General features: G+C 35.3%; 1 protein-coding gene across 2 annotated transcripts in view; it reads right to left on the reverse strand.

Annotated features, from left to right (window-relative positions):
* The window catches only part of NBAS (NBAS subunit of NRZ tethering complex), a 361,846-nt gene that overhangs the window by 229,006 nt on the left and 114,221 nt on the right, over window positions 1–18,619 (reverse strand). For both annotated transcript variants that reach the window (XM_063078155.1, XM_063078154.1), the window contains exons 22-25: window positions 14,145–14,228; window positions 8,874–9,027; window positions 3,328–3,513; window positions 1,302–1,475 (exon numbers count right to left, since the gene is read on the reverse strand). In XM_063078155.1, the coding sequence (XP_062934225.1) occupies window positions 1,302–1,475; window positions 3,328–3,513; window positions 8,874–9,027; window positions 14,145–14,228 (598 nt within the window). The remainder of the gene's footprint in view (window positions 1–1,301; window positions 1,476–3,327; window positions 3,514–8,873; window positions 9,028–14,144; window positions 14,229–18,619) is intronic.

Consider the following 18,619-nt stretch of genomic DNA (forward strand, 5'->3'; position numbering starts at 1 on the left):
TTTACAAGACTCCATAAGGAAGATGTATCACAAACAAGATTACTGGAAAGCATTTAAATTTGCTTCTTTCTTCCTCATAAAACATTCATATTCAATCCATCCTGTTTCTCACATATTTTGCTGCCATAAGCAGCCCACCCTGGGCTCCACAGTAAACCAATCAAAATTTAAAACAAATCAAATTTAAAATCAGATTACTAAGTATAAACTGCTTATGAGAAGATGGAACATTTTAAATAGGTAATGAATAAGTATATTTCTGATAGACCATCCTTTTAGAAACCAAAAAAAAAAATGTCTAAAATTAACTAAGGAAGGCTTTCCTTTCTCTCTTGATTATACTGGTCTATGACCATATATCTTACCAGACTTCATATTACTAGCAAAAGCTAGGGCAAGGAGTAGACTCAATCAGAATTTAGAATTGGAGGAAGTCTTCAACCTAATGTTTTAAACCTCACTACAGAGTCAGGGCCTCAAGTGACGAAGCCATCTTGCTTGAGTCTCCTCCAATGGAATGGAAGCCACCATCTCTTGAAACAGCATATTTGACCTATGGTTACATTAAGAGGCTTTTGACACTGCAAATGTATGCTGACCTTAACAAAATGACTTCACCACCAGCAAATCTGAACAACTATTTGAACCCTTTTGACATACAAAGCTATAAATATAGCAGTTTTCAGCAAATATAAGAGTTATTAAGAATAACTACAACACGCCCCTATAAGAACTTAAAAATTATAAATATTTTGAAGGTCCTCTATGATAGAAACCTTGTCTTCTCCTGTTGGTGGTAGCATAAAGTATAATGGTTAAGGACACAGCTGTAGAATTAGAATACGATGTTTGAATCCAGTTTCCTCCATTTACTGTGGGCAATTACTTAACCACTTTATATCACAATTTTCCTTTCCTATAATATTAAGATAACAAAAGCATCTGCCTCATAGGATTGTTATAAGGATTAAATGAGTTAATACCTGTAAAGTTCCTTATAGTAAGAATTCAATACCTGTCAACTATTAGTCTTCTTGGTATTTCCAATTTCCAACACACTGTAGATACTAAACGAACTTCGGGACAAATCAATCAAAATAAATATAATTTTATGAATTTTTCAAAAAAACTTTAGTCTACACTGCTGAAACATCTTTAAAGATAAAATGACAACCATTTCCTTTTTCATTTAAACAGAAAATACTTGCAATGCCTGTTATAAAAATTAATAAATAAAACTTAACTCTGTAGCAAAAAAAAAAAAGTGCAGATAATTTTAAGAAGTTAGAGTTTCTACTTACATCTGGTTTGGAATGCTGAAATATCTTCAGGGGAAATTTCAAGTCCCCTTTAGCTAAAGTTACTAAGTATTCTTTTAACAGCTCGTTAGCCACACCAGGAGACTGTTTCTCACAACGATGAAGAAAGGGAACCATCCACTGGTAGGCACTTGTCACATATTTGTCCTCAGGACACTGAAAGTATAATTAACCAAAACAAATACTAATTTAAATTAATTACTTTATTATATCAGACAACTTCTAAGTTTTAAAGATAATCAGAATGATGTTAAACAGTGAAAGCACAACAATTTTTAAAACAGACACTCCAGTCAACCACTCACATGTGGCCTGACAGGTAGCAGGAGAATGAATCACCTGCTACCTGGATCTAGTAGACCTAACAGCAGCAATGTCACTGTGGCACATCTCTTCAGACCATAATAGATTTGGTGTCCCAAAGAGCATGAGCACAGCTCTGGAAGACAAACATGCTGCTGCTATTACTCAGTCACAAGGTCCTCCAGAGCAGAGAGGTTCTACCCAAAAAAAGTGTGTGAGTGCATGCATGTACACGTGCACATGCATGCACAAAAAGAGGCAAAGAGAAAGAGACGGACCTTAAACCAACAGAAAGAGTGAAACAGAAACTAGCAGAGACAGACACAGACAGATAAGTGAAGAAACTCTAGAAAAGGATCCCCTTGAGAATAGAGTCAGCTGTAAGAGCCCTGAATCCCTCCTTTCCTTTTCCTCTTCCTTTTTGTTTTGTTTTGTTTGGCCCCTTCAAATCCATCTTCACAAAACTCCGAATGGCACAGATTATGTGTCATTTTACTCATTATCCCTAAAATTATACAATCACTTCTCTCATTACCTCCAGGAGATACACCTAAATCTTTTGAGAGAAGTCCGACATATAACACAAGTCAATTTTCACTGGGTGGATTAGTGGGAAAAAAGGCTAATAAGAGAAAGGGAAGGCAGGGATACAAGGAGAGAAAAAGGAAGATGTATAAAAGGGAAGATGTTGAGAGGGATGTAGAAGAGAGAGGGATGTGGAAGAGAAAAGGATGTGGGAGAGAGAGGGATGCGGGAGAGAGAGGGATGCGGGAGAGAGAGGGATGCGGGAGAGAGAGGGATGCGGGAGAGAGAGGGATGCGGGAGAGAGAGGGATGCGGGAGAGAGAGGGATGCGGGAGAGAGAGGGATGCGGGAGAGAGAGGGATTCAGGAGAGACAAGGCACCATCATTCTCACCTCTCTACTCAGTAGGTCATAGATTTTGGGTATGTTGTCTCCCCAAAGCTCATGTGAAAATCTGATCCCAGAGTGCTGGGAGCTGTTTGGGTCATAGGGGGTGGAACCTCCTTGAAGAGATTAATGCCCGGGCGTGTGGTGGGAGGAGGAAATGAGTGAGTTCTTGGCACCTTTTATCTCTCTCTCTCTCCCCCCCAAGATGCGGCTGTCACAGAATCATAAGCCAAATAAACCTCTTTTCTTTATAAATTACCCAGTCTCAGGTATTCTGTTATAAGCAACAGAAACTAGTGGGAAAGTAGAAACCAGGTCCAAATTTGGGGGATAAAGAACAGGATAACCCAAGAATAATCTAAGAATGGCTGGAAAATGCTCCTAAACATACTAACCCTGAAGACATATCATCTTCACACAATCACCCAGCCCTCTGAACTCTGGCACTTTTTTTTTTTTTCCAGTTGTTGAAATATATAAGGAACTGTGAATTTTAACACAGTGAAAGATTAGAAACAGTTAGTACAATAACTGGCTAGTTTAGAAATATGCCTGACTAGAAGGGGGAAAAAAAGTTATACAGGGTTCTGAATAAAGGGCAAGCAAGATATAAAAACAGCAAAAACAGTTTGTATGCCTTCAGCTATTTGTCTGTAACATCTGATTGAAACACGTCAAGAACATCCTTCATTTACTAAATTCTCAGGCATGGAGGACATTTAGTCTTTGGTTTGAGATGCATATTAATCAAAGTACACAGGGAATGCTTAAGAAGGAAGTTAAAATAAAACCTACACTATTCATCAATAATCTTAGTTTTTCAATGTCTTTCATCTGCTGGAGTTCTTTCAAGGTTAGGGTTAAGTCACACCCTGCTTCATAAACCAATGTTTCCAGAGTAACCAAATTATCACACAGAACCAGCAAACCAGGAATATTCCTCTCCATCCCAAGTCGAATAAGTGACAATGCACAGTCAACCTAAAATGGAAAAGCAACAGTAAGTCCCTGAGTATTATATATTTCTCATATATTCTAAACTGAAAGCCTCCAGTACAGAATACAATTGTTGTAATCGTTTTTTATAAATTCATATTATCAGTAACATATATTTTTACTATAAAAACATTAGAATTCTATATCAAATATATCAACATCAAACTCTTCCAATGGAATCAAACCATCAGTAAGAAATACTGAAGAGAAAGACACCATCTCAGTTGTAGAGCATTATAGTTTACAGTAGTTTTACATATATTTCTCTGTTTAATTCTGACAACCTTATGCTAAAAGGTGAAAAAAATAACACAGCTAGTAGTGATATGGCCAAATTAATCTTATCTTTACTATATTGCTCTACTTCCAAAACGAATGATTGTTTCCAAGGTTTTGCTTTTATATTCCCGTTCAGTACCTATCCTTTCAAAGGGCCTCCCATAAAGAAGTCACTCAATAAATATTTGCTGAATTACTAACTCTAGTACAAATATTTTATTTGTCTCAATTCAAATACTTAGCCATCACCAGACAAAAACAAAGAATGATTTTCCCACAGATTTTCAGTACACAGCCATTTGACCCCTATTTCATCATCAAATTTACGAATTAACATATTCTCTAATGGCTCTAATTGTATTTTGTATTCATGAAATAGGAAGGGCTTAAACTTTATGTCTATAAAAAGGGTGAGGGTGGGGGCAATAGAGACAGTAAAGAAAGAAAGGTTAAACATACAAGACAGAGGAAACAGACAATTGATAAAATGATCCTAAAGCAGGTGGGAGTGTAAAATCCAGAGCACAGGTAAAGAACGCGTAGCTGTGAACACAGGAAGCGAGAAAAGCTGGAAACATAAGGCAAATGAAAGGGAGTTCTCAAATTTTCAGACGAAATACAAAGCAAAATCATTTTCTGAAAATGATGAGGGAAGTGCTAGGGCACAAGGGGTACAGGAAAGGGAAAAGGGAACAAGCATGTAACGCAAAGAAAAAATGCCAGGCAATAATAAAGCCCCACCAAGGCCCTTCAAAGACCCAGGAATTGACAGGTGAGGATGAAGTGAAGAAAGAAGAAATGCATCTTCAGCTGGAAAGAGTGGTGCAAAGAAACATAAGTGGGAAGAAGTAGAAGTAGGTAAAACATGAGGTGAAACAGGAGAGATCTGGTCACATTTCAACAGGTAAGTGTTTTTTTTAACTTAATGCCTAGTTAAAAAAAAATACAATTCATGTATGAAAAGATATATCTACCTTTACACCAATTAAAAACAAAAATCTGTCTCAGGTGAATTTTCAGAAAGCATTAAGAAAATTTGATGCATAGAACACACTTTGTGCAAGTAATAATTTGAGTACAAAGCATATTAGCAATTTGTATTACACTCACCAATTCTGTGATTCAAATTTGTCTTTCCAAATCAACTTTGAATTTGCTGTCTTCTCAAATACTAACTAAAAATGTTTTCAAATCAATCACTGACACTTTAAATAAAAGTAGGCTTGAATGCAACTTATAGAATTATAACACATGCCCCAAGCCCTCACAAGATAAAGTGCATCACTATAAATATTTTTCTAAACCAATGCACAAGTTTTGCTAAAGGCATTTATAAGCACTAAGGAAAAAGAAGTCCCATATCAATTAAATCTCTAAAAATGAAAAAGATAAAACTATGTCAGATATCACTTTGACTGTAGCATAAGCTACATGAACTGTCAATAAGAGAAAAAACCTTTATTATGTTTTTTTTAAATAAATGAAAGAAATGGGAGAAAATACAAGCCACCAAAACAAACCACCCCCAAATCACTTTTCTTTCTTTATAATTATTCCTAATTACTCAAAAAGAATTCAAGATGTCTAGGAATTATTGCTAGACTATTAAAAACTTTTAAATTCAGAAAACTCTGTAGGTTTTTTTTCAATAGACTTTACTTTGTTAGAGAAGTTTTAGGTTCACAGAAAAACTGAACAGGAAGTAGAGTTCTCATACTTATCCTCCCACACCCCACCACCACAACCTCCACCACTATCAACAGCCTCACCAGAATGGTGTATTTGTTACAATTGATGAACCTGCATTGACATATCATTATCCCATCACACTTGGTGTTGTGCATTCTACGGATTTTGGCAATTATATAATGAAACATACTGACCATCAAAGTATCATAAAGAATAGCACTGCCCTAAAAATCCTCTGTGCTCTGCCTATTCATCTCTTTTTACCTCCAGTCCCTGATTTTTTACTGTCTCCATAGTTCTGCCTTTACCAGCTGCCATATAGTTGGAATGACACAATATACTGCCTTTCAGATTGGCTTCTTTCACTTAGTAATATGCATTCAAGTTTCTTCTACGTCTTTGATAGCTCATTTATTTTTAATGCTAAGTAACAGTCCATTGTCTGGATGTACTACAGTTTATCCATTTACTTACTGAAAGACATCTTGGTCCATCGAATTAACAAATGCACCAATCAAATGCAAGATGTTAATATTAGGGATAAATTAAAGAGGGGCAGGGAGTGGAGAGAGGGTTTATGGGAACTCAGTGTACTTTCTGCTCAATTTTTCTATAAACCTAAAATTCCTCTTTTAAAAAAGTCTATTAATAAATAAGTAAATAACAACATAGATAAATGTAAAAAAACAATAGTTTATTTTGCATTCCAGTATGGCATTTTTCTCTATCTGTTACCACTATTTTTTTTAAGAACTGAATAATGCTTGAAATTTGGGTTGCAAAATATTTAAATCCTAAAACTGAGGAATCATTATTATTCTCTTAAAATGAATGATGCTGGTTGCTCAGCACTGTATACAGACATGAAAAACTTTTCCATTCTCATTCCTAGCTCAACTGCCAGAACGACCTAGAAATCAGTTTTTATATTTATATATATAAATACACAGACACACTTTTTTCCTTACTCTCTAAAGGCAATATCTAGAAGTTCAAGCTAAGAAACTACAAAGTGCTCAAACAAAACTGGTCCATCAAACAGGATCATTTCTCTTAACAGCCAGAGACAATAGTAAACTACATATATTTGTAAAATTCCTATAAATCATATGATGTCATTGGAGTCTTAAAAGATGTCTAGACACATGTTACAACAACCAATATTTGTCTGTACAAAAACGTGACTCACTGGCTCATTTCAGAACTTTCATCACCAATCATTACCAAGTGAGTTTCTCCAATACATTAGCAACTAGTAACACCTTACTTGAGGTAATCAATATGAACTGGTTATTTCTAGATATCTGATATTGATATAAGACTACAACTCTCAGTGGGAGCAGAACTTTCCACCAAGACATTTTTAAAATATGAGGAGGTTGAGTTGTGCATCACAAGGAGTGGGACCTACTGACAGTAAGTAGTGGAAGCCAGGAATGACAGACCTCCCACATTGTGCAAGGCAGTCCTGTACAACCAACTTGTCCTCACTCCTGCCTACCTTCCCAATGTCCTGAAAAACCTAGTTAAAATTATCAGAGTCTAGATCTCAACTTCATTGAATCTTTACACAAAATTCTTTTCTGTATGGTTTACTTTATACTGAATTCTCCTAGAATGCAGCTACTGTATAAACTAGGGGAATATTTTACTTGTTTCATTAAAAATTTTACCATGACTTAGTTGTACACAGCTCTAACAGCAATTTGTGGCATTTAACTCAATAATGCAACATATCTGAATCTGTCTGCAATTTCAGATATCTTATTCAAATTGATTTCTCACTAGCTTTACTTCCTAGTGTAGTCATGACCAATCATTTACATATTTTATTTATCCTTTATGTTGAAATTAAGTCACTATATTAATTTTTTGGAAATTATTTCTAAAGATATAATATCTATGATTTTCATGTCAGGATTATAAGTAAGCGATAAAAAAAAGATTCTACGGGTGTGACAGATTTTTAAGATTTATGTTTCTTATTTCTCAGTCATTAAGATTTGTGCAACTGATCATTTTTGTATGGACTCTATAAAAAGATTTTACGGAGACCTGGATTTTGTTTGGCTCTGCCACCATGTGTCCCTGTGCAAGTTGCTCGCTTTCCTTTCTGTGGCTCTTAGTTTATCCATAAAATACAGAATTAGACTATTACCTACAAAGATTCTTTTCATTGTGATATCTTAAGATTCTAAATATTTTGAAATGTACTATGGTCTTTAGCCTTCTTCAAAAACTTGAGAAGTCAATCATAAATGTTTTTGGCCATCAGCCAAAAAGTTTTTCTAGAATATTTTTGTCAGCTCCAGCAAATAATTCATCTTCAGCCCTATAAATACTATAAATAGGAATTAGATTAAGCAGGAATTCAAGAAGGCTTCCACATGGAAACATAGGGTGTGCCAGATACACTAAGTAGAAATTTACACAAAGGGGTACATATTATTTCCCACAGTACTGCTGTTCACCAGACCCTCCGGAATTAACTCCCCTGTCAAAGGAAAGACTGACAGTAGGCCAGAAAGTCCAAAGCCAAAACTACAAGTAGAAAGAAAAAGTCCTGCATTGGCCAGACCTTGAATGAGGCTTCAAAGTGCATTCTGCCTTTATTTGCTCTTAATCCCATCTCTGTTCTCTAAGATGAAGACAACTATTGCTTAACATTTACAAAGAACTCATTTGGCAGTTTTTAATAATACTCTCTCACATATATTTTCTTTGTTCTCATTGACTCTAGTACAAGAACTAATCCCATGAAAAAACCGAGGTACAGAAAAAGGTTACAATGTCTGTTAGTCGAAGAGTCAAGATCAATATGCAGATACCCTAAGGTTCAATGCAAGCCCCTCCCTCTCTCCCACATCCCCGCTCTGATGCAGCTATCATGCATCTCAGTAAAAGTGCTTAAGAACTAAGAAAAATTAGGCATGGACTGAAGGGAAACGTTAAAAACAGCTTCAGTGTTCCTGAAAGGCAATCTCACAATCAACTGCATTACTACAGTATAACAGGAGACAACTCAAGCATTTCTATGTTGATATAGTATTTTAACTGAACATGGTATAAAGTTTATTTTTAAAATATATTAAAAATCAGGAACAGTATGTACTATATTGCAGCTTATATTTTAAAGAGAGATTTTGAACACCCTTTCTTGTATGTATTTGCTCTGTAAGAATCCAAAACAAAAGCCAGAAAATCTTCTGTGACAAAGGATAAATGAACAAAAGGAACAGGAAATAGTCATTTCATCCCTTGCGAATTATATACATGATGCCCAGCCCCACTGGCGGTACCCACTACATGTTCTGAATGCTAAGGATCCACGGCAGCACTTCAGTATCACTGAGCAGCAGCTGTCACTTCCCCCTCACCTGTCGAGCGCAATGCTCTATCTCCTCTGCTCTGGTCTGATACCAGTCCATGATCCTCTCGACTGCAAGCTGGTTGGTCCTGTACCTCAATAGCTCAGGCTGTGCAGCATACAAGAATTCACTTTCATCCTCACGGCTCGGCTCAACAACCATTCTGCAAAGCCCAAAAGGAACAATTGATAACTGACTGGGATGCTGGAAAAAGAATTATAATTTTGCAGGGACAGAGACGTACAAAGACAGGAAGCGCGCGCGTGCGTGCGTGCGTGCGTGTCTGTGTGCGCGCATTTGCTTGCATATGTACATGCTTACAAGACAAATGACATTTTTAAGATGCCTGATTTATTTTCCCTACTGATTTTCTCATTTAAAAAATCAGAAAGTATAATAAATCAATACACTATGCCACAAATCAATCAAATCAGTATTAATAAAATCAAAATCACCCTGGGAAGACTTTACATCCAGGTGCCTACCACAGGCCTACTGAATCAAAACCACTTGTGATGGCTAGCCAGGTCTAGTTTAGGAAAATACTCCCCAGTGATTCCAATTTGAATTTGAATGAAAAACCCTTGAATTTGATGTTCATAAAAATGAGGAAATACACTTTACTTATGTTGATAATATACTTCTACTAGATGATGGCAGTATAGTACTGTGCTGGCATTAGCACAGTGTATGACTACTCTATACCATTTCTCATAAGGTGTGAAAAAGAAACATCTTCAAGGAATGTACACAGGGGTAAAACCATGGGGATCACAAATTACGAGGAGTTTTATAAGGATGCTTCTGACCAACTGCCTTCCATAGTTAAAGACTAAAAAAACAACACAAGTTAAACTAAGTAATCTCAGATGGACATATGGAAAGACGCCATGTTTCATGAGGGACATTCATTCATCTAACGTAAGTTGGCAGTATATGGCAGGTGTTATACTTATTATTATTACAAAGCAGTAAGCTTCGGAGTCAGAACTGAATCTGAACCTCAGTTCCATCACTGAAAGCTGTGAAAACTTGAGCAAATTACTGAATTAAATCTAGCATAAGATTTATTTTACTCATTAAAAAATGGAGAGAATACGATGTAAGAATGCTGTGAAAATTCAAAATAATATAAATAAGGTACACAGAGAACACTGCCTAGCATTAATCAGGTGCTTCATTTTATTTACAGTTATTATTTTTTATTAGAATTATTAGCAGCTATAGTATATGATCAGACACAGAGCCCATAAATATTTGGATATTTTATCCACATGCCTTAGACAACCTGCTGTGGTTATAACTGGCACTACAACAAGGCCTGCCTATAAATGGAATGGTCTTTTACTTAACTAGTCTCACAGTGTCATCAACATTCTTACCAGGGATTCTTCCCCACTACCGACATACAAAGCCACATCACTCCTCCTGGAATCTTTTAAGTCTGCCCTATTTCAGAAGGGAAAAATAGCCACCAGCAACTTTGAGTTCCTTTAATACTTTTTTCAGTCCTTACCTATTTCCCTCTCAGCACTATTTGATAGAAGCTAACTGCTTTCTCCTTCTGGAAACATGCTTCCCTTTCATTCCAGTATGCCTCACTGTCATGATTTCTAGCTTTATTTCATGAGGACAGGGACTATATCTCCTTCTCTTCCTTCACTACTCCTGAATCTAACAGAGGACAGACACTAATCAAATGAATAAGCAATAGGATACGTCCTGTACTACTGAAAATTTGTATCATCTTCAAAATCACCTTTCCTTCTGCCGAATTTTTCCTGGCTTTACATTTTTATCGTTGTAGGAGTTCCAGCACAGCAACGTTTGCCTGCATTTTAGCTTGCTGTGGTTAGTCTGAGAAGAAATGCTCTCATTCCTCATATCTACTTGTTAGAATCACAAAAAAGCACAGGCTAAGGCGAACTGGGAAGGAGCAGATGAATGGGCCAGGTCCTCTGCCAGTGCTGCTCTGTAAAAAGCATCATCTTAAATTAAGAGAATTTGTGATCAACACTATCACCTCACCTTTCCCTACCATCATATCCACTGGCATCAACCTCCCATCTGTTTTCAACTGGTAGGACTTCCAGTTAAATGTGGCAGATAAATACCACGCATTAAGCTTCATTTTCTCCCCAAACTCCACTGAATGACAGTAAGAGATTTTTTTTAAGGAGGCAGGGGAGAAGTAGTAGTAGAAGTAGAGTACATGTGATAAAAAGAAACTAAACCATTATCCTCCGTTCTAGGAAGACAACAGATAATGAACAAAACTAAAAAAAATCAAGACACAATTATGTTAATCAGAGATGTGGAGGTAAATATCAAAACATTCATCGAAAAGAACTTAAGCAGTTGCTTCTGGAGAGCAGGATATGGAGGAAGGGGAACGAAGAATTACAGGTTTTGGTTTTTTGCTTTTTTAAAACAAGCTTTGTAGAACTCTAACTCTTTAAACTATTTGCAAATACAAGGGTACTTCAAAAGGTTAATAGAAAGATTCACATTATCTTTTAATTCTATTCCTCCATGAATTTTTTGAAGTACCCTCACATACAACTTTAATAAAAATGAAAACAAATAATTTTTAAAAGGCAAATAACAGCAAAAACACAGTGGGACATTCAATTGTAACTACACTAAAACACACTGGAGAAATAAAAAGTAAGAGTTACATATTCTATTAACTCATATCAAAAATGCAAAGATACAAAATGAAGGGAAACTGTCAACATTTCTACTAACATGAAGAGAGCTTCCAAATGTCACTTGCAATAATCATACTACTGATTAGGACTTTTATTTATCATTTTTTAGACAGAAAGTATATAGACAGTTTACAAAATACAAACATATGAAAAGACATCTCAAATAAAAACCAGCAACCCCTTAACAATCCTCTCTGCTGCCATCCCTGTCACCCTCTACCCCGTGTTCTCAGTCTTTCAGCTTTCCGGTTTTTACCTCCATGAGTCTAAACCACATGAATGTGACTGCTTCCAGATTTATCTACTTTAGACATTATTTACATGTCGTAAACCACAACCATTCACTTCCCCTATACCTCTACTTCCCATTGTGGATATATCACAATTTGGATTAAACCACTAATTATTTACATTGTTATGATTATGTGAATGTCACCTACTGCTGAGCCAAGGGGTATATTGTGATAAATATTCCTCTGTCTTCCTGCCTGCTATCCTCCTACCACTCCCATTTGCTTATATGCATCCACTGCTAATGTTTTCCAAATTCCCTAAAAAGTCTATCAATAGCAAAAGAGAAAGCATTTTGAAATTGTCAAATATATCAAATAATACACCAGTTCCATTTTTTAAATTTTTTCCAAGAGACCTTACTCTTAAAGCAGCCCATGCACCTCCACAATCTATGCCAGCTGCTCTCACCCAGCTGGGGCACAGCTGTCATCCAGGGCCTTCCCTTTGCCACTGACTGCATTACAGCTCAGTTCTGAATCCAAAGATTTTCTTTTTCTCACTTCATTCCCTCATTTTAATAAAGTAAATCTTATAATGGCTTCCTGAAATAAGGTGTACATGGATGGTAAATTTTATTAATTCTCACAAGGTTAATGTGATACTTGACGGATGATTTTAGCTGAATATAAAAATCTGTATCAAAAAATATTTTCTGGGCTGGCCAGTTAGCTCACTTGGTTAGAGCATGGTGCTGACACCAAGGTCAAGGGTTTCGATTCCCAATACCAGCCAGCCTCCCCGAAGGAAAAAAAAAAATTGAGAAAAAATATTTTCTCTCAAAAAGTTCAAAGGATTCCTCCACTGTCTTCTAGCTCCTAATGTTTTTCTGGAGATGTCTGAGGTCACTGATTCCCGATTCCTTGCCTGTAATGTGTCTTTCTCTTTAGAGGGCTGTATCCTTAGTATTCTGGAAAGTCATGATGGTATGCTTCAGTGTAACAGGCATTTCAATCTGACAACTCATAACCTTCAATTCTAGGCAATAGGCCTGAATTATTTTTCATAATTCCCTCCCCTCCATCATCTATGTCAATTCTTTCTCAAATGCCTGTAACTTCAGTTTATTAGACTTGATATTTTTATATCTGCTCTCTTATTTTCTAGCTCTGTATTTTTATTCTAATTTCTAGAAAAGCTTTTGCTTTTATCTTCCAACTCTTCTAATTTTTGTATATCAACTATCATATTTTTTAATGTCCCAACATTCTCTTAGTTCCCTTATTTCTATTTTATACAATTCTATTGTTATTTCACAAATATATCTTTTCTTATCTCCAAGGCGACATTAATTATAATTTTTGAAATTTTATTTTTTCTGTGTAGTGTCTCTTTCAGTTACATTTTCCCACATTTTGCCTTTCCTCTTCATTTGTTCTGTCTGCTGGAGTCTATCCTCAGATATCCAGGAAGCTCTGTGGGTGCAGCAAGACCTGTTCATTCGCTGGCTTCCATGTGACCTTTTGGGACCACATCTCAGAATCTAGAGGCCTCTTTCTATAGGCTACTCCATTTCTCCAGAAAAGAATTCCCTAGACTTCTACTTGGGGAATATACCTACATCTGGTAGCAGGGAAGGAGAATGGAAATATAGTTTCAGCATTCAGGAAATAAATGTTCTAAATGTCTGGACTTCAAACCCCATCAATCCACCCCCACCTATGCTATGGCTACTATCCAGGAATCTGGAGGCTTTCTAGCTTAATATACAGGCCATCTGGCTCAAAGAACAAGTCCAAAAAATAAACCTCTGGTCTCATGTAGGGAAAATATGGAAGGAGAAACAGTGAAGGCATATTTACCTGATTTTGAGGAGTGGAGGATAAAGAGGTCCAAATGTTCCTTGAACTTTTAGCCCTACACCTCACCTCCCATCTCCCTTCCGCAGTGTTTGATGTCTCCACATTCTGAGGAGTTCCAAGGTTAAATCTTATAATACTGAAAATTAAAACTGAATCAAGAACAAAACTGCATGTATACCATGATTACAACTATGAAAAATATATTTATGTGAAAGACAGAAAGGGAATACCTCAAAATGAAAAGAGTTGTAATAAGAATCATTTTTAGGATAATTCCTTTGCAGCATTTAATACTTTCCCATGAAAATATTTTGATATAACTGAGTCAAGAGTGGGTTTTAAAAACTTCACTCCAACTCCCGAAATCAGGGAGTACCATCAAGTAAGTGATCGCAGGTCACGCACCCCTTTCACAAGGTCATCTATTCACCCACCCCACAAGGCAATGTAGTTGCCTCGTGCCGACTCATACTGACCTGCACTGCAACTCCTCGCACCAATCTTTAGCTCGGTGTTTATGTTCATGCCAAGGAATGATCATCAAGGAGTCACCGTCATAACTTAAATATAAAAAAATAAATAAATAAGCATTTAAAATACACATTACCTCAATAACTAGCTACACAAGGAATATGATGCAAAAAGTATCTCTATAACCTTAATCTCCAAGATTCCTGTTTAGGGTATTTTAAGTGGTACATGATATATATTGTACACGAGTATGTAAATAGGAAATAGCATATTGCTGATTTTCCTTCAATCATAAAATGGTTCAAAAAGAAAAGGAAAATTCCAAACAAAATATCTGGCAAGGAATTAAAGGAAGGAATGAATATGTGTCCATCCACATGTTCTAAAACATGTATCAAGAGCCTGTATTGAATATTCTTAATAACAACATAAGTGACCCTCTGCCTAAAAAGCTTACAATCTAGGGCAGTGCTGTTCAACAGAACTTCCTGTGATCACAACACTTCCTCTGTTGTACATATGTGCTATCTAATATAGTAATCACTAGATACATGCACATATATTAAGCACTTGAAATATGGCTACTGATACTAAGAAAGTAAACTTTAATTTTATATAATTTTAGTTAAGTTTAATCTAAATAGCCATATGTGGGTAGTGGCTACCAGAATGAATAGCACAGACCTAGAGGAGAGGTAATAGGAAGAGTGGAGAAACAATTTTGTAGACTGAAAGGTATTACTAAAAGATGACAGGAAGAACATCAATGAGGCAAAGATAAGGCCTGATTATATGGAACTAAGAGTAAATTAAAAAGGAAAAGTGAGGTAAACACAGTATGGTAATATATCAGAGCAATGTGCTACAAATCAGGAGACATGGGAAACAAAAACAAATCTGCCTTTTAATTAGCTATGCAGTCCTCAGCACATGACTTTCTAAAGTGAAGGGCTTTAAACATTATCTCTAAGCTCCTTTTTAGTTCTAACATGCATGAATCCATGAAAACAAGTGATCATCCTGAATTTAAAATAGACAAAAATTTTAAAAACAAACTTCAATTTCCACGCTTTTATAGTTCAATAAATCATTTTTTCTCATATTTGAGTATCAACAGCAGCATTTGCCTAAAATTTATCACAGCCCCAAAACAAGGATTGCACTTTCCTATAGTAGTATATGGAAACATGCTTTGCACAAGAAAAACTTCATAAACGTTTGAAAATTGTGATGGTGAAGAGATCGGTCTTCATGTTAAAAGTAATAGGAAACCACTGGAGGGTTTTAACGTAGAAGAGGGAAGCTAATGAGGCTGGGAAGGGGCGGTGATGATTCATTATTCAACGGCATCACCTTGCAGTTACTGGGACAAATTATCCCAAGTCAAGGTTCCCCATTAGATACACAAAATAAGAAGTTTATATTATTAATTAATAACATACATTTTCAACTAGCACATAATATCCTAGCAAACTGTGTACCAGAGATACATTGTTGAAGGCACTCAAGTTCATATTTCTAAATTTCTGACTCATACAGATGATGACTTAGAGTGCATTCCATAATCACACTATTCCATTTGTCACCAAATAAGAAACTATTTTCGTCCATGTCAAATAATTTTACCACAGACCACTGAAGTGAAAAGCAAAAACGATAACATCTGGATACAATGATGATGATAATGCTCACTCTTCCAACATATGAATAAACTATAGCAATGAATTGAGAAATGTGGGGAAAAAAACAAACCTAGCAAATTATTATGACTTTTCTAATTAAAACAGATACAGTTCCTTAAGCTACAAAAAGTGTTTTCTAAAAGAATTTTAGAAAAATGCATCAAAGTTGAGATTTGTATTTTCTATACAAAGTACATATTAGATACAAGAGTTATTACTAAAATGACTCAGCAAAATAATACTTATTTGGTATTTAGAGTCTAGAAAGTTGTAAAACTTTGTTACCTTCACTGAACAGAAATGGATAAGAAAACCTACCTATTTTTACCAAAACACATATTAAAAACAAGTTCCGCTCAGAGGCCTACTCTGAAAGGTAGACCTGAAGAATCCTGGGTAATAAAGTATTTTTGCTACATTTTCAAGACACAACACAACTGGTCTGTTTCTAAATGTGCTGATCACCACTGATGTAATATCAGCTATGCTCAGCAAGAATAATCCTTACCATTTATTGATCTCCTACTATGGACCAGATGGTACAAAATGTTTTTTTAACATGCAATACCTTAATTTAGTCCTACCAATGTAATGTAGCAGGTGATAATGTCTTCCTCATATTACAGTAAGAAAACCGAGGCATAAGTCAACTCGTCCATCCTCACAAAGCTAATAAATGACAGGGCCAAGATGTGAATACAACCAGACAGAATCCCAAGCTTACACTTTTAGCTAGCATACTATACTGCCTCTAGAAGGAACACAGGGGGCAACAATCTAGCCCTCAACCAAATTTCTACCACTTTTTTTACTTCATGCATAAAAGCCACTAGCCATGTTTGTGCATAGCAGGTGGAGAGCAATTTGAGCCTGCTCAAGATTTAACACAGACAACGCAATAAAGACCATTTAAATGAATATTTAAAGGATACGTTTAAACTAAAATATATAACCAATAGATTTTTATTCATACAAAACTAACATTTTAGGTCTAATCACCAATGTTTACATAAAAACGAAAAGCAAAACAAACAAATCTTAAAAACAAAAACAACCTTCTTTCTGCTCTTTCATTTTCTTACAGGATGTTTCTATGAAACAAATTATTCTGAACCAAATTTTAGGAGAGTAAAGTGCTTGCTATAAAAGCACCTCTGTTTTGCTTCAAATGATAGCATTTAAGAAATAGACAGGACCTCCTCCGCAGCCTGAATAAAAACTCCTTAAAGGTATAATTTTTGTTAATTTTGTCTACTGCTATATCCTCAGCACCTAAAATAGTGCCTGGCATTTAGCAGACCCTAAAAATACATGTGTAGATTGAATTGATTAATTGATACCACAACAAAGAGATTTTAAAGTAATCTCATGGGTATCACAAAAAGATTGGAATACAGAAATGAAAGGAGATAGTTTGTTCATAGAAAAACAGATACATCAAGGAGGTACATACAGAATCTATATCTGAGAGTGAGAACAAGAATGCTTCTCTAATACATATGATTAAGCTAACGAAAGGGCAAGCTACACTACTAATAGCATGCATCTGCTATCGAGATATCTGAACATCTCATTATACTTCAGTAACAAAAAAGAATGAATTAAAAAGATTTAAAAATATATATTTCCCTAAATCTCACTATTCTTTACACTTAAAATAACTGATTGGCTCTGTACTTAACTTTCAAAAAATGCCCAAATTTTAGCTACTTATTTTTTCATAAGGTAAGTAGAATGATGGAATACTTAATAAAATTTGGAGGAAATCTTTTACATTAATTCTGCTCACAACTAAAATATTAGTCATGTAAGTCAATTACTAAGTAGATTGGGTAGAACTGTGGTTCAAAACAATCTAGAAATTATACTGTTCCTTCTATACAACTATAGAAAGTTTGGTTAGTTGCAAAACTTATACTTTCAATCTAAACTTTCTATGAACACAAAACTGCATTTACATATTCTTTATTTCATCTTATTATTCGACATTTTCTACTTTGCTTGTAAAGTCTTAAAATTTAAATGCATCATCCCTGAAAAAAAAATAAATTATATGGTAAACTTAAATTATCTCTTTACAAAATAATGGCTGCTTTTGCTTAATTTAAGGATTCTTTATATTAGAACCCTGTTCGCTGTTTTATTCGAAACAATAAACTATGCTGGTTTCATTTGAAGGGAATATTTATCTGTCAGCAGGAAAGGAATGAATATAACAAGTTCTATTATATTCAACAATTCTCTCACCAATTACTTCTCACACTACATATAAATGTTTTATTTCAAAGAAATTTTATCAAGAATAAACTTACAAAAAGTTCTTTTATTCGTGTTCTACGCCTTGGAAACAAAAGGCTAAATCAACAGTGTGTTACTACTAATTGCCACCTCTTATAAACTGGTTTTAAGATGTGAAGTTATTTCTATTATGTAGCATAGAAGAAAATGTTCTGGTAAATAAAGGACAAAAACTAATAATTTGGGCCTACATGTGTAACTACACTGTGGTTACCATCACTGAAGAAGTCAAATTAATTTGAAACTCAATGGGAAACCAATCAAAAATCTAGTTATCATTTGTAACACCATAATGCCAAGCTGGAATAAAATATCATTCAGAGTTCTCTTCTGGACCAATGGGATTCGGTTTCATTAATAAATAACTTGGAAAACAGAGCAGAAACTAATAGGATATCCTGAAACTATTCTCAAATGCTAGCAACATGTAAAAAAGAGACAAAGGGAAAACAACAATGCTCTAGGATTTGGATTCTCATCCCCCCACCACTACCTTAATC

Source organism: Cynocephalus volans, chromosome 14 (genome assembly GCF_027409185.1).
Source record: "Cynocephalus volans isolate mCynVol1 chromosome 14, mCynVol1.pri, whole genome shotgun sequence".
NCBI classification, from domain to species: Eukaryota; Metazoa; Chordata; class Mammalia; order Dermoptera; family Cynocephalidae; genus Cynocephalus; species Cynocephalus volans.